Source organism: Trichosurus vulpecula, chromosome 5, assembly GCF_011100635.1.
Source record: "Trichosurus vulpecula isolate mTriVul1 chromosome 5, mTriVul1.pri, whole genome shotgun sequence".
Taxonomy (NCBI): Eukaryota; Metazoa; Chordata; class Mammalia; order Diprotodontia; family Phalangeridae; genus Trichosurus; species Trichosurus vulpecula.
Window position 1 is genome coordinate 86,370,324 of NC_050577.1, and position 23,387 is coordinate 86,393,710.

General features: G+C 35.0%; 1 protein-coding gene across 5 annotated transcripts in view; it reads right to left on the minus strand.

The window, feature by feature from the left end:
* Window positions 1-23,387, minus strand: part of DNAJB6 (DnaJ heat shock protein family (Hsp40) member B6) — a 132,329-nt gene that overhangs the window by 69,610 nt on the left and 39,332 nt on the right. For all 5 annotated transcript variants that reach the window (XM_036758973.1, XM_036758975.1, XM_036758974.1 and 2 more), the window contains 3 exons: window positions 20,788-20,897; window positions 11,579-11,641; window positions 9,880-9,990 (listed from right to left, as the gene is read on the minus strand). In XM_036758973.1, coding sequence (XP_036614868.1) covers window positions 9,880-9,990; window positions 11,579-11,641; window positions 20,788-20,897 — 284 coding nt within the window. The remainder of the gene's footprint in view (window positions 1-9,879; window positions 9,991-11,578; window positions 11,642-20,787; window positions 20,898-23,387) is intronic.

Sequence of the window (23,387 nt, forward strand, 5' to 3'; positions counted from 1 at the left end):
ACTAAAATCTCTTCACAAGACAAACTATTGTTAGTAATGTTTGACAAGAATCCGCAAAAACCTGTCTTTCTAAAACATCACATTCTGGTCTTGTGAAATCAAAATTATTTAACATGTTAAGACAACAGATCTATGCTAATTCTATTACAACATCCAATGTTTAATTTAATGTTACGCCCCAGGGCAGCCCTTTTCACATTAAGCAATTATATCTATATGACTGTAGTCCCACACCTCAATAAGGTTTTCAGAGTCTTCTAATAAAGTAGTAATTAAGAGAGTGAAATTTAGGGAATAGATTCAATCTGACAACAATGGAAAAGTACAATTTGCAATGATTGAGAGTGATTCAACTCACTTCCTAAGACAACTAAAAATAACCCTAACTCCCCTACATAATAAATGTAACTCTTCAACACCTGGCAAAACTGAGTGGTGGAAGAGCCCTAAGAATTGTGGACAAGAAGGGCTCTACCCTGCAAGAAGGAAGACAAAAGCTGCCGAGTTTTTGATAATTTTTCTAGTATTTTCTTCTATTAAGAATCACCTTTCATATTTTTTGATTCTCTCATACAATGACAAAGCAATGATGAAGAAAAGTTCTTGACAATTATCATTTAAATTTGTCTTTTTTAGCTCAAGTCATTTAAAAGTTTGCACCTTCTGTATTTTTCTTGACTAAGAAATGATTCCTAGGATATAACCCATTAACACTTTTAACATCAAACAGAAATCAATTCACACTATGAAAATGTACCACAATATCAAATAAAAATACTATTCAAGGAAAGAAAAAAACCACAGTTGAAAGATAAGTTAAAAATAAATCCAATTAAGAGACAACTTTGACCTTGGTATTGAATACATAACAAATAAATATGAATGTGTTTTAATTAGTTATGGATAGTTTAACGTAAATTTTTATATGTAAGGATATTAGGACAAAAGCATTTCTTAATAAACTTATATCCACTCCTGCAACATGATTCTCTTTAAAAAAATAAGGAAAACACTCTAAGCATATAACAGAAAAATTGATTTTTTAAAGTTACAAATATACACAACTTTGCATGATCCTATCAAATCTGGGCTATTTTAAGATTTAACTAACAAGAATACTTAAGTCTTTCAATGAAGACCCTCAACAAAAGGTTAATACCTCTGGACTTCCCCAAGGTGGTGGATGAGAAATGAGGAAATGATACAGTTTCAGATAGGACCAATATGACCTATGTTAAAGAGCCCCCTTATAATAATGATATAAGTATTGTCTTTAGTGCTAAGCTCTGTGCTTGCACTTGTGAAACAACAGAAATATGAGACAGTCTCTTGCCCTCAAAGGGTTGACACTCTACTAGGGAGATACATGTTTATAAAAAAGAAAATAGAGATATGCAAGACATAAGCAAAATAAGTAACTATGGAATCAATAAATAATCTTGAGCTGAGCCGTGAAGGGAGGTAGGGATTCCAAAGGTGAAAGTGAGCACAGAAAATATTCCAGCCTATTGAAACCAATTTGGAGTAGAATTAAGGGTGTTTATCTGGGCTGAATGTTATGAGCTTAGAGCCAGACTGTAAGGGTTTTGAATGTCAAAAAGTTGTTATTTTACCCTGAAGGCTATGAGAAAACCTGGTTTCCCAAACAAGGGGGTAATACAATAAGAATTATCAATTTGGCAACTCAGCAGAAGAAAAAAAGGAAGGAAAGAGTAGATGCCTGGAGAGCAATTAGAAGACTACTGTAACAGTCTAGGTCAGAGCTGTCCAACCTTAGATTTTTATTGAAACAACAGACAATCTATTTTGATTTGCCATTTTAGTGAGAGCTCTGAGGTAGCTCAGCTTCATTTACTAAAGCATTTGTGTAAATTTCTATGGTTGTAGGTGTGCCCCATTTTGGACAGCCCTAGTATAGGTAATGAAGGCCTGGAATACAATGGTTGTGATCCAAATATAAAAAGGGAAAGTAGGAGAGGCATACAGGGAGGGGAAGGAAAGAGAAGAGAGATGATTGTGAAAGGTTAATATTAAATGAGTTAAGATTTAAAAGCATTAAATATTTTTTTTAAAGAGAATGAATATCACTTAGCACTATAAACAACCTTTGAGGTCACCTAGTCTAACTCTTATTTCACAAAGGAATAATATATAACACAAAGATAATCAGCTAAAATCCAGAGTAACCCACTTTTTAAGCCTCCTAGCAGCCAGGTCAATTTTCTTCCCACTATGTTTCACTGCCTCCAACCAAAACATTTAGGGGGTTGGGAAAGAGTTATGCTGGGATAGAGTACTGCCAGTATCACTAAGACCAAATCAATAAGCAACTACTTATTCATAACGCCAGTCCCAGCCCTTTTAAATCATCTGACCATTAATCTCTCAATAATTAATTGCGGTATTGATCCCAAATCTCTACTTCTTGTTCATTCTATTTCCTTTGTCTTAAAACCTCCCAAATGGTATCACAGAAGCATGTAAAACTTGGCGTTTTGACTTTAAGACTTACTCCACAATTCAAGTGGCTAAAATAAACCTGATTCTGACTTCCAGATTAAAGTTCACAAAAATATTTGCACAAATAAAATCATAGATTTTAAAGGAAAATGTAGATATAAAGAAATCTTCTAAGATTAATACAAGGTTTATAGGAAAAAGACCCTAATCAAAATAACAGAAGTCACTAAAAATACCTGAAAAAGAAACTATAATTTTTAAATTATCCTGCAAACAAAACAAGTGAAGATAAGGCAGTTTTTAATCTCTGTATCATACCTACATTTAACATTCTACTTTTTATGTTAAACCAGCCAAGTGTAAGGTGGAAGATCAAAACTCAATAAATTACCTTTAAATGATTTCTAGAATGTGCTAATTACCAAAATTTCTGGGTGAATTTATGTTATTTACCAAAAGTACTATTATTCCTCAAAAATTCTGGAAAAATAGGTAATACATAAGATCCAAACCTACCACACTTTGCTAAAAAGCATGGTGGGAATGGAGTGTTATGGGGAATAAGAATTTAGATAAAGCTAAAATATTCAAAGTACGAACCATATAATAATCCCCAGATGAGTGGCAATAGCTTAAACTCAAAGGTCAAAAGTAATGCAAAGATTAAATAATTCCACATACTCTATTTCATCAATTAAATTTTACTAGAAACCATGTAGAAATTATACTTGATACTCAAAAATGATTTTTTATAACTTCAAGTTTTGGGTGTTTCTTAATGGTTACAGAAGAAGTAAAAACAGAAAACTTTTAGAAATGGGAAGGTTTAACCATTTCATTACTGAGTGAAAATACAAATCTTAATCTCTAGTCTAAAAAGATCAGGTGAATACACATTAAGGGAAAAGGTAGAAAACTAGAACAGACTGCTAATAACAATTTCATTTTAAATAATACCTTCAGGAAATAGCCCACCAAAATTTTCTAACAGAAATTTATTCTGCAATAAAAGGCCAACACATGGTCTCCAAATCCTTAGGAAAACCTAAAATTTCAGAATATAGTAACCTAAATTTTAAATTTAAATATTTGTGCAGCCATACAGTAAATAATTTTTCACTCTCATTAGTAAGAATTACTTTTTTTCATAGGAGAAACCTACTTCTTGAAGGAATCACAATTTATCTGAAAGGTAAATTGTAGTTCAGATAAATCCAGGTGTTTGTTACCTTGGTTCCTTCTAGCTTCTTAATTCAATTTTCTTACTTCTTTCATTCCCTCAAATCACTATGTATTTCTTTGTAAATCATCCTTAGGTGTTGTAAATAGTAGTATACTAATGAACAGGCACATTTAACAAAATCCTACACAATTTGTAATAACTACCAGGACTAAAATCATTTCCTATAATTGCTTCAACTTATCAAAGAACAATACAAAATTTAAACCCTTAATTGAGCCCAAGGTTTAAGTGACTGGTACTTACAGCGAATTCTTTACAAAGTGAAGACCTAGAATTCTATGATGTTTCATATAATCTTAGAATTTATAGACACTAGTAGGCTCTTGGCAAGGTTTTTACTGGTAACTGATCTTAAGCCATTCAAGTTGTGCGTAGAGTCAAAGCCAAAGTACCCACAGAAAAATATGCAGGTACAGTGCAGAGACATCAATAGTACTCTCTTTGAAGTAAATTTTAGACTATTCTATTGAACTTTTATTAAATAAATTGCTCACTAACATACATGCACTGCCATCACCTCAGAGCAGGTTTACAGTTTCTTCCTGTTCCTGGGATGAACTCTTAATTCTTCATGAAGATAGTTACAGGTTAATCAAAAAAAAAAAAGGAGATGAACATAATAAGTTTTATGAAAATTAGCAATTCTTAGCTGTCACATCTGAGATTTTAAACATTTCTCAACTCTGGTGCTAAGACATAACTTTGAAGTTCTCAAAATTGTTTTTATTTGTGTGTAGAGTTTATTAATGTAGTCATATTAAAAAGGAGGAAAAAACTGTTTAAAAAAAAAAGCTGCAAAACTATAATAGAGAACAGCCCAACCACATCTTCAATTCTAAATGCTCCCAAATTTCTCACTAACAACCAACAATACCAAAGAGAGGTTCAGACGGCTCTTAGATGCATGTAGTAAAAACTAATCTTGTTGCTGGATTTAAAAATAAGATACATGTTATCACTGGGTGGGAAGGTGGGGGGAACAACTTATGGACTACTATTTTTTTTCTCATGTGGTGTATTTCCATGATTTCTTGAGATAAAAACAAATGTTGGAAAAATAAAATAAAATAAATCACCTCCCCCACCAATAGAATTAGATCATATTCAGGCCAGGATTTAGGAAATGATCTCTGAGAGCTAATCCAACTATCTCATTTTACAGAATTGGAAACTGAGGACAGAAACATTAAAGGGCTTCCCACTGCCTGTTTTTTCCCCCAGCATCACTGGTGAATGAGCTATTTCATATAACTTGGGTTTATCATGGTTTTATTTTAACCATTCATGATGGATATCATAGGTAGGTATGTAAGGAGGGAGAGAAAGAGGGAGAAAGGGAAAAAGAAGTAGGGAAAGGGAGGGGGAAAGGGAAAAAGAGAGAAAAGAGAAGCATTTCTTAAAAGGAAACTAAATAATCAATAAAGATTAAATAATCACCTTATTAAAAGCACCAGTTACAATATTACACTAATACAACAAAGCCCTCTGAGGCTTTTACTAAGCAGTAAAGATGGCTCATAACTAATTCTCTTTGAATTCGTGTAGCTGCCTTTAAAAAGACATAAACAAAGCAAAACCAAAAAAAAAAAAACTTTCTTTTTTTTCTTCCCAGACATCACCTTTTATTACAGACATGAGCCAAGCCTCCTTCCCAACCCCAATTTCTAGTCTGTGTGTTAAGGAACAACAAACTAACAACCCTATGAATAAAACAAAATGTCTTAAAAAGTGAAGGGCAAAGGGGTTCTCCTAATAAATAGTAAAATTCTGGAGCCTTAAATGCTTGGATTATGTGGCCTCTACTCTGGGTCCTCAAAGGTTTTTGTTTTGGGTTTTGGGGTTTTTTTTTGCATACTTCTTGGTGTTCTTCTGTGTTCAGGATAGCTGAGGTTTCCTGTTTAAATAAATGTGTTACAGAATTCTGGTAACAAGTATCTTATAAAACAAGAATGAGTCACATCACCCACATTTTCTTTTAATGTTTATTGTTAAACCAGTAGTGCCTCACGTTCCGCCTCACTATGTTCTTCCTCGCTGAGCAGTTCTTCATATTCTTCGCTGAGCTCTTCCATATCCCCATAATAAGGAAGCCTTTCACTTGCTTCTTCTTCACTAGATATAACTTCCAATTCCTCACTAAGCACTTCCCCTGGGCCCCGACTGTTCACCTCACTTGGTTCCTCTTCACTAGAGATAATATCCAGTTCTTCACTGGTAAAATCTTCAAAACACTGATGTTGTCCTGAAATACAGAGCTCATCCTCACTGGACACCACATCCAAAACCTCACTGCTATCTTCACTGGGAACTTCGTTAAACCCATCACTTTTATCATCAAAACCAGGCTGATCTAATTCCTCATTAGCTTCCAATTCTTCACTGGTCAGCTCTTCGAATCCTGGTAGGGTAAAACGACTCACCATATTAATGTTTATTAAATCAAGGCTCACAAAATATAACATTAAACTATGTTAAGACTCAGACTGTGCTCTCACATGGCCTCAACTCTCTCCTGTTTCTCTTCTTTTTCTTCCTATTACCTTTCTCCAATTCTCCATTATCTTAGTTATTCTCAAACCTAAAAAATTAAGGTTATGGGGAAATGTTTAAGTAAAAAGCCAGTGTGAACACTTTTGACCCCACACAAATATTTTTAGATCATGATACCTATGCTTATCCATTTAATGTCTAAAAATAGGTGATAATTACAATATAAAAAATTACATTCATCCCACTCCCAAATTAGCTGTCATTTTATGGGATAAGCATTTGTGAGTTCACAGGGAGGAAGAAAGGTAATTTTTTTAATAGTATCATCAGGGACATTATTATTAAAGTATTTAATCAGCTAAATCATTCAAAACCAAGTTGTATAGTCCTTTATTACTAAAAATTTCTAACATAATGGTAAATGCATAGACACAATGCCTAAGTTTTATTAACTATCTAGAGGGGATTTAAGAGAAGTCATCTAGTCTACCAACCTACCATAAAGGTAGGTATTTACAGCCACACCTTCTCATTGAATAATTTTCAGAGTTGATCTTACAGCTAGAAAATGAATCTTTAAGCTCCACTGGGAACCTAATCCCTTATCAATTTTTGAGTCAGAAAGTTCATCCTAATGTCTAACCCAGTTTTTTACTGCCATAATTTAACCCTTTTTTATATTGTGCTGTCCTCAATCAAAAGGATTACTGCCTACAACCACGTGTATCGTGTCCTTAAACATTAGCTATATCCCCTCCAGTCTTCTCCTGGTCTTTCTACCTAAGTTCTATTCTAAAATTTTCAACCAAAAAAGGGGACTGCTTTTCTTCCTAATCTTGTTAATTTTCCACATTACTTATGATGCAGGGCACCTAAACAGGACATTGTACTCTAGGTGCTGATAATCTAATAAAAAAATAATTCAGAAGCGTGCCTGGTATTATCAGTTTCAAAAGAAACAACACATATGTACACACACACCAGAGCACTAGGAAGACATCAAAAAGGCTTCAAAAATTTGTGGAATGAATTAAGATTAAAATTAATCTACCTCAAAGGAAAAAAAAAGCAAATGTATTAAAAGCACAGCTTTACGGATAACAAAAATCTCCTGCATCATGGAAGTAACAAAAAAGCCCCATTTCAAAATAAAGCTAAGAATCCCTGAATTCACCCAAATCTACACTAAACATACCACCAGCAGGACGGACAGTTACTTCATACACGTGCAAGCCATCAAGCATCCTCTTTTCCCTTGCGTAAATCCTTAGTGACTGAAAATGGAAGCCACCTAGAAGACCTATAAGAATGGATTGAAGAAGTGTCACTGCCAAACTAATATAAGTCATAAATATAAAAAAGGGGCAGGCAGTGGTAGGGTAACAAAGGGATTTTAAAAACAAGATATATTAGGAAACAAATACCCAAAAAGGTATTTAAGAAAAAGAGGGCCTGAATATACTATTACAATTTAATTGTAATTGACTACTTCTCTGAAGGTCTTTGTTTACATGTAATTTCTCTTTACTACCAACTAGTTTTTTCTTGTAACTACAGCTTCATTCACTTTGATAACTGTATCGATACATATAAACACTAAGCTTCCCCGGCAATAACACAAATTTTTAGTTTAAAAAATCCATCTTAAATATATCATGAAATAATCTAAATTTTTTTATCCCCAACAAAAGAAAATTAATTACTCAAGAAAAGTAAGTCAGAAAGAGGTCATTTTGACTATGCTAACCCAGTAATATAACCTCTTTTTTTCCTCCTAAATGGAAATCAAAAGACAGGGTTTAAAGGAAACCAGTCATTAAATCAGTCATTATTAAATGACACTTCCCACTCTTTTCACACTATTAAATATAAACCAAATTCAACACACCTAGTGACAGAGCAGAATTAAACAGGAACTCAGTCAAATTACCCTACCTCCAAGGGAAAAACAGAATTAAATTACCCCTGGAGAGGAAAATTCAAAGTATAATGTGGGTTTTCATAAAAATTTGGCCCCTGGTTACATGAGATAATCCATCCAAAAAGTTTTATCAAACCTCTCTGCCCTCACCCTCATTTTCCCCCAAGAAAAATGAGCAGCTTAAGTACTCTATATTATAGCTAAAAAGACAGCAAGAAACATAAAAACTAAAACTGAATTAGCAACTACTAATTTTAGTACACTACCTGTATTTCTACCATCTATTTTAATAATTTCCTTGAACAAAGTTCTCTCTTCATGAATTACAATGTGAAGATTCAAATATATGTTTAAAGTTTCACATATTGGACATTTGGATATACTCAATCTTAGTCAATATCCACATAAATTTATACTTGTAATCAAAACTAAGACATGACCATCCTTCAAAATAAAAGGCCTAACAAGTTCCCTATCTACTCACTGTGCTTCCTTGCTATAAACATTAGCCCCTTTATTATGTACTTGGATCTTTAGCTGTTACTTGTGTAAATGAAAATAGCAAACAACTACTACTATCTTTCCCATCAGGTTGTTCAAAAGAGTAAAAGTGTGAGATCATGAGAGTAAATGATGGAATTTCTTTCCATCTCCACACTATGATATGTTGCAGTTGCACCATAAATAAAACCTATTACCTACCCGAAGTGCTGGCGATTTAATTCCTCTTCTGTGCCTAGGATGGGCAGGGGCCTCCACTTGTTTTCCCCTGTATTCTTTGTAGATAGAATTGCTCTTCTTGCTTCCCTCCTGGGGGGAGGGGAGGCTCCAGATGATGATCACTCTCTCCAATCAGTCTCCAGGGAAATGAGGGGTAAACACAGGGTGTGTTTCCCCTTCAATGAGCCAGAAGACAAAGTGGCTGTAGCAGCACAAATTTCAACCCTGACCTCCAACATAGGCAGTGGATGCACTGAACACCCTGACAGTTTCAAACAGCCAACTGGAAAAACGGGAAGAAGCACTAACAGCAAAATGCTGACTGACATCAGGTACCTGACAAGACTTGAGGGATAGCCAAAGCACAGTTCTTTGCAGAAGAGGAGCTTAGTAGATGTTTCTTTAATAATCCAGACATATGTTAGAAAGACGAACAAGAGACCTACTTAATCATGAAGTCCATAATCCTACCAAGGAAGAAGCAACCTAGTCAAGCACTACCTCTCATTATAAAACTAGTTTCTCACTTCAAAGGACATCTCCAGGATCTGGATCTAGTGATATCATTCCCACCCTCTTTTTCACAAAACTGGACCCAAAGATCATAGTACACCACATTTAGAAAAAAGAAGATTATTGTTAAGTCAGACTAGCATTTCTTCTGCTTCTCAATATCTAAACTATCACCATGGCAAACACACACACACTTAATCTAAGAACCAGTTTTCCAAATGAGAATCAACTTATGTACATAACACCTGAAACCTTAAAAGTTTTCCCACTCATAAGCTGGCAAAAGAAATTTAAATTTGTACTTCAACTCTCTTAAACCATGACGACTGTTTCAAAAAGTCAGAAGCCTCTATAACAGGCAAAAAGTAAAATGATAGTAGAAATTTCCCATATATTTTAAATAGAAAGGCTTAAAACACTGGCATAATTCTAATTAATAGAAAGAAGCTGATTAAGTAAATCTTATTGAACATTGTTAAATTTTGTATAGTGCCATCATACCAGGGATACAGTACCACAACCAATAGCTTACCAAAGAAGTCAAATGAAAACGGGTCCCTTCCACCAAAAAATTCCCTGAAGACATCATCTGGGTTCCGGAATGTGAATCCATATTCAAATGGGTTATCAAAATGACTTCCACCTACAGAAATGGTTTAAGAAAATTATGTTTACAATTATCAGTATATTGTATCTAATTGGTATCATTTGCTTCAGGAAGAAGACATGGCACAGTTAAAGCCCTCCATGGAAGAGAGTAACACTTAGTAAACTCATAAATGCCCAAAAAGTTCATTATGTTTTAAGATGCCCTGCCTTGATTTGTACAACAGCAGAATTTATATTTCACAGTAGAGATGGAAAACTAACTACCACATTCAATCTTGTTAGCATCTGTAATCCACACAATTCTCAACATACTTTGTAATATATACTCCAGGGGAGACTCATGAATTTCATGGTCAACTACTAAGCAAACTTAAGGGACAAGACTTTCTGTTCTATTCTTAGAATGTAACCAAAACTCCATTGTATTTTTGGTTTCCCTCCAAAATGGCATAGATTTTACACCAGCCTCATCTATACTGGTTTATGCCCTATTAATTAATTGGGTACTTTAAAAAGCTAATAATATAAAAAGACAAAATAATTTGTCTTCAGAAAGCACTTACTAAAATTCACATGTGGGAAACCAAGTAACCAAAGAATTCCAGTAAATTTCTACAATTTTCAAGACAATTTTATTCAATTAGTTAATTGTTACCTATAAAGGCCAGGAAAGTCTGTCTACATGGCCTTCAGGAAATGAGGTACTAAACAGGAGGACAATAACAGTGAGTACTAGGAGTAGAATACAAAGGAAGAACTCTAAAGTACTAGCTCTACTTCCCTTAGTGAATCTGTTCAATTTCACACTGATACAGTATGTCAACAATTATTGACTTGATTTTGGCTAGACGAATCACGTTCAAAGAATTATCTTGGTCTAGTGGTATGGGCTAGGAGTCATCAAGTTTACAAGTTAAATTAAGAATGTGTGGCATACATACTTTCTACCCTTCAAAAGTAATTTTCTAATTCTAAAGTAACTGGCCAAAATTGTAAAAGAAATTATTTCTCCCAAAGAAGCAACTTTAAAACTCTATGTAAACAACACACACACACCACACACACGCAGCCCCCAAGAAGTGAATTCAGAGGATACCACTCCATGCCTTTGTAAAATGGAACAACTTTGGGTTTGTGAGCAATTGCGGTTTTTGGTTTTGCTAAGCTTTCTTTCCCCCTTTCTCTTTTCAATGTTTTGTTACAAGTGATGGCTCTCTGGAGGAGAAGGATATAGTTGGAAATGAAATTCATTTAAAAATAGAACATCGATAACAAAGTATTAAAGGAAAAAAACTGGCCACATAGATCAACATTTCCAATACCTACATATTTATAACCATGGCACATAAGTGTTCACAAAACCCAAAGCTGCTCAATTTTACAAAGGCCTGGAGTGGCATCCTCTCAATTCTTATCTGGGTCCAAGCTTGGTCATTCATTACACAGATGGAGTGTTCAGTTTTTGATTTGTTTTTCTTTTTAAGACATTCTAGCTTTAAAAGAACATTAACAATAATATATAGTAAATTCTAGGATCTAGCTAATAGTTTTATCTTCAATTTAAAAGCCAAAATTCAAGTTGGAAAAAAAAAGACTATTTTTGGTGTGAAATGTCTACATACCTCCTCCAACTCCACCATTTAGTCCTTCTTTTCCATGTTTGTCATAGATGTCCCGTTTTTTGGCTAAATAATGAAAAAAATAAGGCTGAGATATATATATATATATATATACACACATATATATACACCTTTTTCTTCTATACATATAATAGAAAAGCTATCTTCCCAATTGTATACCCATAAACATATATTTAAGTTTTTCATAGCACCAAATTTCTTAGTAATTGATGGAAAAGTCAGGAAGAAACAAGTAGTCAAAGGAGAGGTACCATTTCAAAAGAAACAAAAAAAAAAATCAAATATTTATCTTAGAAATATTCAAATTCACCAAATGATGAAAATAAAACAATACTAAGAAAATTTCAAGATATTTTACATAATTATCTCATTTAAGTCTCACAATAACCCTAAAAGATAGGTAATACAGGTGATTTTTATTCTCATTTCAAAGCTCAATCAACATTTAATCACCTATGATATACCAGGAATCATATTTGCCCTCAAGTAGCTTCTATTGCATCAAAGAAAGCAGAAATATACACGGATAGGAACAATATATACAACTTAAATACAAAGTAACAGGGGAGAAAATGGCACTAAGATTAACAAAGTTTCAGAGAAGTTAAAGAGTTTGCCCTTGGTTAGTTACACAGCTAATAAGTCGGGTATTCCAAATTCCAGTTCTTCCATTTTACTAACAACCCTGTTTCTCAAGATAATGAAGTTAGGATACAGGGGGCAAGACTTCATTGTTGGAAGAGCTGTGGGAAGACAGGAATGCCAAATGCTGAAAAACCTGTTTAGTGGCTCAATCACTCTAAAAAAGCACTAGGGATTATCCAAGAAAAGATCACATTCTTATGACTATACCCCAAGGTAAATAATATAAAGTCTGCTCCCCATATGTACAAGAACATTCATATCAACCTTACTTAGGTTAATAAAACACATAAAATAAATGGGGAATGTTCCACCAACTACTTTCTCCTATTAATATAATAAAACATGATAGCATTATATAAGGAAAGATGACTATAAAGCCTTCAGAGGATGGGGGGGTGAGGAGGAGGAGGAGGGAGCATATAACAATGAAATGAGGAAGAGTGAAAAAAGCAACATTATAAACATGATACAAAATGACAACGACACTCAGAATCACTATACAGCTTACACTTGCAACATGCTCTACAGTCACCAATTCTACCGAGTGCGGCTTGAGTGCAAAAAAAAAAAAAAAAACTATTTATTAAGAGCTTACTTTGTGCCAACCCAGTATTAAAACTGGGGTTACAAATACAAAGGCAAAGAGACCCCCAGCTGCCCTCAAGGAATTTATATTCTAATGAAGGAGACAAAACATAATAAGTAAGTGTGTAGCAGGTGTAAGTGGTGGCCAGGGAGGGTCATTTTGGCCCTGGAGGTAAACTTTACCTTGTTGTTAAAGTCTCAGTTTTTGCAATGCTGGTAACTGGTAACAACTGAGAATCTAGTTCAACATAATTACCATTTATTCAATACCTAAGGAAAACACTGTACAAGGTACCATAGGTGACAAAGAAAAAAATTAAAAGTAGCCTAAGAGATCTACCTCAATGAGGGGACATGATAGAAGACAAGAGCGCATACTGATTGAGTGTTGCAGTCATTTTGTATCATGTTTACAATGTTGCTTTTTTCACTTGTCAACATCTCATACAGAAGACATCTAGTCTAGTGATTACTATGTACCAGACACTGTGTGATACACTTATTATCTATTACTATGTGTCAGGCACTATGGGGATACAAAGAAAGGTAAAAATGGTCCATGAACTTACATTCTAATGGTGAAAACAAGTGTATAAATAGGCACATAGGAGATATAGAGCAGATAAAAGATAATGTTAGAGGGGAAGGGACTAGCAACTGAGGAGACTGGGAAAAGCTTCCTTCAGAAAGAGGTATTTTGGCTAATCTTGAAGGAAATCTGGGATTTTAAAAAGCAGAGGTAAGCAGAAAGAGCATTACAGGTATAGAGGACAGCCAGTATAAAGGCATAGAAACCAAACATGGAGCAACATAGGTGAGGAACAGAAATGTTTATCTTGGGAAACATTAACAGCATATGAAGCTTACAATAAAGGATACAAATATTCTAGATATAAATTTACACACACACACACACACACACACCCCTACACCTTAACATTTCAAACATGAAAATTAAGGATTTTCAAAATACTTCATTTGTATTTCCAACCCTTTTTTCATATTAAGAAAACAAATTCAAGGAGGTTTCATTGGGGGATGGAGGAGGGAAGAGTAGGAAGCAGTACAAAAGCTGTGATTTCATTTCTCATCCAAGTGGCAATTTATAGTCTCAAAAGATTTCCCTGGGGGCATTAAGAGATTAAGTAGTCCCAGAGCTAATGTACCAGTCAAGGACAGAATCCAGCTCTTCTTCTCTATTCCACTTTACCATAAATACCCACTGCTACTTCTTTCAGAACACATGAAAACTAAAGTCCTCTACAAATAGAATGAGAATGCTAAAATATCCTATGCCATGCTAAATCAAATCTGTGACTTGTAATCTGACTGTATACAAAGGAAAGTTTGTTAACTGTCCACTGTGAATGAAAACTAGCCACCCAGTTACTGACTGTTTCACACCAAGTAGATCACCAAGTGAGAATGGATAGGGAAAAGAGAAGAGGGTCTAGGACAGAGCTTGGGGGGACACCCACTGTCAGCCCATAGTTTTCCATTTAGAAGCTCAGCTTGAAGACTTGTAATAGCACTTGCTTTGTATCCCAAGACACATCACACCTACTCTTTTAGTAAAAAAAAACCATTGGTTATGTGCTCAACAATCACCCATTCATTCACAAAGATCAAGGTCAGTGGATTTAATTTTCCATGATAACAATCTCAATACCTAAGAACTAGTTGTGATTGTAAACTAGTTTAAAAACAAAACTTAATCTTGTAAATTGGAAGATCTGGAGTAATACTTTATTACTTCCTGAATTTGCAACTTTTCAAACATTTCATACATTTGTGTCATCTAATAGTAATATTATTAGAAAGCACTCAAGTAAAAAAAAATTTATAATTACAGGTTTCAGCTCTAATCCACCAATGAGGATTTCTGACTACAAACTTAGTTTATGTACAGGAAGGTAGAACATAATCTGTCAGAGTATGGAAAAATCGCAGCTACACAACTACTAATTTGGGGAAATAGGTGGTCACTTTGAATTTTCCAAAATCAATGCTTCCACAGCAAAACCAACAGCAAAAAGAGGTATTAGAAAACCCCTTTTAAAAATTCTCTTTAAGATGTCTTCACTTTGTAAAACTGAAAAAAATTTCAAAAGGATTCTCATCGGTTCATTATTGCTAAATATCAAAATAAAATATAAAAGGCTTAAAAAATTTTTGGCTAGTTCTAGCTCCAAATAGAATTTACAATTCTACTCAGCTTTTCTTTGTAATAATCAAATCAGGTGGTTATTAAATAAACTCTGAGCAGATTTACTGATTAGATATAGTAAAGGTTGCAACATAAACAAAAGTTAGGCTCCAATGTTATTCTTTTACATAGTAAAAAAGCCATAAATAGGGCTTCTTGAGTGGAAAAAAATCATACATACTCTACAATTCAGGAGTGGGGAACCTGTCCCTACCTCTGCACAGCAGAAATCAGATTTACAAGCATGTATTATGCAACAATTACACAAATCACACAAGCTATCTGTTGGAAGTAATAAAACAGTCCATAATCGTGGCAGCTAGGGGCCACAGCACTGGGCCTGGAGTCAGGAGCACTCCAGTTCAAATCATTTGGCCTCCCACAAACTAGCTGTGTAGCCCTGGGTAAGTCCTTTACCTCTGTCTGCCTTGCTTCCTCAACTGTAAAATGGGGGTAAAATAACAACACCTACATTGCAGGATTGTTGCAAGGATTCAGTGAGATAATGTTTGTAAAGTGCAGTGCCTGGTACGTAGCAGGTGCTATATAAATGGTGTTATATAAATAAGTTTCCTCCTTCCCCATCCATAACTATCCACGTTAATACTTTACAGCTATTTCCCAGTTGGTTACAATGGTTCCTTCAAAACTACCCCAGTGTTTTATATATTGATGAAACATACTTGGAAATGTCTGAGTAGCATGGCACATTCCTAGTCATTAATTCAGGAAGTATATCATAAGAACTGAAGCAACATTTTATTTACCTATTAGCTCTATTTTACAAGAGTTTTAAGCATAGTAAGTGAATGCTTAATAATGCATTTTGGTTAACTGACAAGAAATGAAAAAATATAAATCATCTACAAATGTACTAGAAGAACAAATCATCTAATAAAGAAATAACCAACATGAACTTCTGGTTGAAAAAACCCACAATCAACAAAAGTTTATTAAGTATTTAATATGGTTCAGGCACTGTGCTAAATGATGGGAATACAAAGGAAACGTTTCTGTCTTCAAGAAGCTTACATTCCAATGGAGGAAACAATATGGGGACACACACACACACACACACACACACACACACACACACACACAGAGTATGTGCAATACAATATCTATAAAGTAGCTTTAAGGTAACTTAGAGAGGAAAGCATTACAGGTGGGAGGAGGGGCGTAGAGGGAATGAGATGACTATCAGGAAAGATTTTTTTTTTCCGCTTTAGACAGTATCTGATCTGAATCCTGAAGGAAGCTAAGAATTATAAGACATAGAGGTGTAGGAGAGGGATCATTCCAGTAATGGAATATAGCCAATAAAAAAGGAGAGAGAAAAGGGAGAGAGTATATGATGTGTGAAGAATACCAAGTAGGTTAATGTGCCTAGATAGTCAACTACTTAGAGGGCAGTAATGTGTAAGAAGACTAGAAGGACAAGGTTGTAATTACCTTTAAATGGAAGAATTTATATTTGATCCTAGAATAGAAAACCATTAGTTCATTGAGTGAGGAAGAGGGGATGACACGGACAGAGCTATACTTTAGGAAAATTGGTGGCCATGTGGAGAATAGAGTGGAGTGGGGGGAGATTGCGGCAGGAAGACCAGTTGGGAAGCTACTGCAATGGTCTGGGTGAGAGGTGATTATGGCCTGAACTAGAATGACAGTTGTGTAACTTTTTATAAGAGAGATGTTGTGGGATAGAAATGGTATTTGGTACCAAAACTGGACATAAGGAATAAGCATCACAGTGAAGAGTGGAGAACGACACCAAGGTTGCAAAACCTGGGTGGGCTACTGGAAGGACAGTGCTGCTTCATTAATAGTAGGGAAGTTCAGAAAATGGATGGAGTGGGGTTGAGAAGAAAGATAAAGATGAGATGCCTATGGGATATTCCATTTGAATGACACAGGATTAGGGAGCTCATAAGAGAGATTATGACTAGATATGTGGATGTGGGAGTCATCTGCATAGAAATGCCAACTGAACCCTTGTGAGCTGATGAGATGACCAAGCGAGAATGGAGAGGGAAAAGAGAAGAGGGTCCAGGACAGAGCTTGGGGGGACACCCATTGTTGCTGGGTATGGCATGGATGAAGAGCCATAACAAGAAAGAGGACAAAAGATTAGATAGGTAGGAGAGGAAGTGAGAGAGATCAGTGTCACAAAAACCTAAGGAGAGAGCATCTAGAATCAATCAATAGTGCCAAACTCACAGAAAGGTCAAGGAGGAGGAGGATTGAGAAGAGGTTGTAGAAAGGTCAAGGAGGATGAAGTCTGAGAAGAGGCCATTAGATCTGACAACTAGAAGATCACCGATAACTTTGGAAAGAGCCCTTTGAGATGAATGATAAGATCGGGAGCCAGATTGGGGGGGGGGGGGGGGGAGAAGAGGGAGGAGAGCCGGGAGGGGAGATTAGATAACACTGAAAAGTAGAAACAGAGAGTGTAAACAGCTTTTTCAACAAAAGCACAGTTATACGGCAATCTATCCATAACAGTAGAATCTAGTTAAGATTTTTGAAAGATAAGGAAGACTTCAGAGTGTCTGTAGGCATAGGAAGGAATAGTTAAGTTGAGACAGACAGAAGATGAGGGAATGGAGAAAGGTGGGAATGGAGGAGAGATATGGAAGCAATGTGCTGGGGAGGGGGCTATTGGGGAAATAGGATCAAGGGTACATGGAGAGTTAGTCTAGTCAAGGATAAGAGTAAAGGAGATGGTGGGGGATCATGTCAGAGGGATATGAGATAAAGAGAAAATCAGGAGAATATTTGCCAAATAAATTCAATCTTTCTAGTAAAGTAAGCTCCTCATGAGAGGAAGGGATTGAAGACAGATTTAGGACAGTTAAAGAGAGAAGAGGTTTAAAACCATCCCTGTGGTGAATGAGAAAAGAGTTATTTAGAAAGGAGTAAAAGAATTGCTTTGCTGCTTTGCAAGGGCCCAGGTGAGATTGTAACATTAATTTGTAAAATCATTACTAATGGAATATAGCAGGGCAGCTAGGTAGCACAGTGTGTAGAGCACCGGCCCTGGAGTCAGGAGGACCTGAGTTCAAATCCAGCCTCAGACACTTGACACATGTACTAGCTGTGTGACCTTGGGCAAGTCACTTAACCCCAATTGCCTTGCCAAAAAACAAAAACAAAAAAAAAAAAAAAACTAATGGAATATAGCACCATTATTATTTAGCACCAAAATCCAAGAATCATATATATTATCAAAGTCATGTAGTAACCTTAGAGGAACTGTCAAAACTGAAATTTCCATCCTAATCCAGCACAAAGGCTGAATATCTGGGATTATTTTTCCCGCAATAAACTACCTGTCTATTGCTTTTAAATTTCACAGCAATTTTTGATTCTCCATCAATATCTGTAGAATTTTTTAAAAGATAAAATTTATAGGAAATTGTCTATACCACATGGAAGACAGTGAAGTACCATCAACAGGGCCTAATTATTGAAAATTACACTGCAGTGATTCTTTTCAGAATGTAGCATCAGCAACTCCTTATGAGCACTTCTGTCTTACCAACAGGAGTCAACAAATTATTTAACTTCATGCTACCAGGGATGAATAAGCAATACTTGTGAATACCACTGATAGGTCTAGGGAATAAACAGAGACTTTAAAAAATAAAAGAGAGGAAAAGATAGGTGGTAGAAAAGGAGAGGAGAAAAAAATGGCGAATTATTATCTGCCCAAGGATCACTGAACAAATCCCCGAGTGAAGATGACCAATATCAAACAAGAAATTCTTTTAGAGATCCTATAATGTAATATTCAAACTCACATAAAAGGCTGACAGAAGTCAAAAGGAGGTAAAAACCAGATATGCTATCTTTAGACCTAACATATGTGTAATACACCAAGGATGTTTCCTAACACTAGCAGACTGCACAGAAGTAAAATATCCTGAAGAGCCAGCTAATCCCCACCTGTAAATTGCTGGATATATTCTCTAATACACTTAAAGTGGATGAAAATATACCAAACTATAATTTTCTGTTGCCTAAAAATATATAGCAACAGTTCTCAAATTGTTGTTTTTCAAGTCTCTTATGCAAAAGTAACAAATAATTGCTAGAAGTCCACGGACCATACTGGGGTGTAAGAAGATATATGGTTGCTCAATCTGAGCAAAAACTAAACTCTGTAAAAAGTCTACAAAAAAACAATATATATGAAACTCTGTGATCTGGAGCTTTTTAGCTTGTCTTCAGCTATTCTAATAGGAAGGATGTGTTCAAGAGCCTCTAATGGGAACACTGAGGTAAGCTTACTAGGTAAATAACAGTAGAATCTACTACAGTAAATACTTTAATAAGTGAAAACACTTCTCCAAAAATACTAGTACTTAAAACAACCTTTGTTGAAAATTGGTTGCTATAGGGCAGGAGTCAGAAAACCAAAAGCCAAAATTAAAATAAAACTATTTTTAAATGAAAAAACCATTTGAAGATTTCAGGAGAAACGGGCAGTGGATCAAATCCACAGGCTGAAGTTTGACAACCTCTGCTACAGAGCAACAGCTCCAAAATGTTATAATTCTGCTACTGTTTCCAAAAGTCAAGCAAAATTCTAAAGGATGAAATCTCAATTTATAGTTATGAGATTTGGGTGGGTAGAGGTTTCTAAAAAAACACAGTGCCTTTTAAGTATATACATATTACCTTTTACAGATGAGACAATAGAGGCTCAGAAGACAAGTAATTTGTCCATGAGACTTGAACTCAGATGTCCTGATGCAAAAACTAAATTTCTCTCCACACTAAATAAGTATACATACATACCACCATCATCACCACTACTACCACCACAAAACAGAGTAGTGAAAAAAATATGCAGCTATAATTTATTTAATCCTATTCAATCTAAATAAACTATAAATAATCCACCTCTCAACAAGTGAGACATTTAAGACTAGATACCCAAACTCCTTTTGAATAAAAAGTTTTACTCTAAGATCTGCCACCACCACAATATCAGTATGATACTACAAAGCCTAGGAAGGCCTAAGAAAAATCTTGCAGATTTACCTTATTTCAAGGCTGTTTCATTGTTGATTTAGCTTCTGTACTAAATAAAAAGAGCCTTCTTAGATAAAAATTTAAAGTATCAAAAGCATCTATCATGAAATGATCAGGATCATCATGGTACAGAGGTAGGAAACAGAAATCTAAATAGAATTAACTGGCTTTGATAACTATCTGAGAAAAGTAAACCCTGAAGACGTTATCACAGACACCACCTACTCCACCAGTCTAAGCAATAGATTTATAAGTGATTGAAGTTTCAAACTAAATGATATTAATATTAAATTGTAAGTCAGTTCTGTCACAAATAGTGCCCAAATAAAACGTTCTTTCAAAAACCCAGACCAAAAAAAAATGATAATTCCAATGGTACATACCATTTTTTTTTGCCTTCGTTCCTTGAATAGCAGAGATGGTGGGCATTGTTTTTAAACTGTCTACTATCATCATTCAATCTATGAAGAAAAACCAGCTGACACACCATTCATAGCTATTAACTGTCAAATCATATTTTCCAGAATATTGCCAAAACTAGATCTTCATTTCTTGTCTGCTTGAAATCAGAAAATTTTGAATGTCAGTAGCGCTTTCCTCTGATAACGCCAAAATCGACTTAAAGAGGCAAATTATTGTACATACTTTGCTTGCACTCAGAATATCATTATCTTCACTATCCAGCCAATGTACACTACAGCTCTGTAGTACTTACCATCTGATAACACCTCATATGCCTCAGCTACTTGTTTGAATCTCCTTTCTGCTTCTTCTTTATTTTCAGGATTTTTATCCGGGTGCCACTTTAGTGCCAATTTACGATACCTAGAGTAAAGAAAAGTACAGAGAAAGGTATGTATTACATATGAATGTATAAAATCAATGTGCCTTCAATGGCAGTTTAATATGGTTTCAGGGGGAAAAAAAGCAGTTCAAAGATGATCATTTGCTAGATAGTTGCTACAACTTTTAAATCAAATGCTCATCTTCTCTCCAACACTAAGATAAATGGATTATAAACTAAAAATGCAAGAGAACCTGACATAGTGGGGAAGGGGGCAGGCTGACATTGGATACAAAAAGATCTGGGTTCACATAATAGATCTGTGAACATGGGGCAAGTCACAAATAAAGAGTTGCCATGGGGCATGAGTGAAGGAAGTTTCTATACCAGGAGGTCCCATCTCCTTAAAATATTAGAAATCCAAAAAAGAAAGGGTAGAAGTACCAACTAAATGTATCAAAACTGTGAGGCTCACTAGTACCTGATGAAATCTGGTCTATCAAAATATTTTACAAAAAAAGCAACTGTAAATAGGTTTGAGGTATTAAATGTATAAAAAACAGTGCCACAGACAGCAAAAATTCACGTAGGGTATGGAGAAAGAAGGTCTAGAAACTACCCAATGTGATTCTCGTTCCATTAAGTCCTAGAGGATAACACCCTACTTTACCTAGTCTAACACAAATAAACTTTTCTGAAGGAAATATATAGTTGACTATATAACTAGCAAACAGCAAAGTATCTTTTAGATACTATTGCTCTAAGAAACCTTTTGCTTTTAATATTCAAAAATACAACTAGTCTTTACACCGCATTTCCATTTATAAGGCAAATAGATTATTCTTATTTGATATTTATAACAAACCTGTAAGGTAGGCACAGCAAGTATTATTTCCCTTTTATGGATGAGGAAACTGCAACTAAGAGAATTCAAGTGACTTGCCCACAGATCACAGAGGTAAGCAATCATCAGTGGTAGAAGTCAAACCCAGGGCTCCCCTGAATTAAATCCAATGCTTTCTCAAACATTGCTATTAATACCCATCATCCTCTTGTGCCAGAATCCTATGGCTATGATTCTTGGCTTTTTCAAAGATATACTCAGCAGCAGCAAAATGATTAACATTGAGGAAAAATGTGTAACTTACCTAAAACTGAGTTAAGTTATAACTCTAGAACAAAGATACTTCAGTCTACACAACCTATTCAAAACTTACCTTTTTATTAAAACACACACAAAAGCCTATTTCTAGGCACAATTTAATTTGCTCTAATTTGCCCTTTCAGTTCACAATAAATTCAACTAGCAATAATTCAGTGGTAAGTAGCATCCTTTTAAAAGTTAAAATGTAAAAGACTAAAGCAACTACATGCTTAGGTAAGAAAAGCTAATGCGCTAAAGAAGAAATAAATCCTAGTAAGTTCTAAGAAACCTCAACAATTGAGAATATAACCAACTATGGAGATGGAACATTTAATTTTGCTCAAGAACCAATTATTTATAGCTAATATGAAATGACTTTCAATTGAAATTTTTTAATGCTGACCAGAAGTAGAAATTTCAAACCTCTGACCTCAAGCACCAAACTGTATTAGAATAGTTGATGATTCAATTGATGAAAACATGATACTCTGTATGCAACAACGTTCCTGTGGTTTGTGTTGCTGCTTCTACTGCAGAACATCTGCAACACTGCTTTTATAGTTAAGTCAATGGTCACTTATTTAATAGCTGAACTACTGCTGATTCCCTGAAACTAATCAATCACTGGAGTTCATAGTGCTCCATGTCTTTTTATTGGCCCATTCTCATATCACAGAGTTATTTAAGCTCCCTGTAGAATATTTTCTCACAATATATTCTCTTTCATCCACTTTCCAGCTGTGTCCAGTTTGGCATAACTGTGTCAGAGCAAGGATTATTTCATCATCCCTTTGGATGCAAATTAGTCCTATAACTGCTGTTCCATATAATTTCGTGTCTATTGTTACACCATTGTGCCCACCAGTCTCTTTTGATTCAATTCGATACTTCCCTGTGAAACAGCATTAGGCAAACCACACTAGGACAAAAACTTAACCTAATTCCTTTTTTATATTCTAAATGTCCAATGAAAATCTCTTTATTTCCAGGTAGTTTCCCTCATGTATGCAGAAATATAGACTCCACTTTTTCAGGTTCATCATCTATCTTGCTGTTGTGAAGGTCCATAATCAACTATAAGGGTATCCTTTCAGCTTACAAGAAACTAGTTTAAAAAAAAAAAACACTACTAAAGAATAAAGTAGATTTACTCATTCTAGGTAACTGTAGCCTTGTCTTCTTCCAATATCCAGCCAGATTCCAAGTCAAAAAGGTTAAAAGTAGGCATATGTAATCGATATATTACAAAAACAAACAAATACATATCAATATATTTTCTAAACCTACTCACTTAAAAAGTTTACTTCAACCATAGGAGGCAATGGGCTGTGTCTCTCTCTGCAAAGCCAGATAACTCAAAAGAATTGTAAAACAAGATTAAATGTCT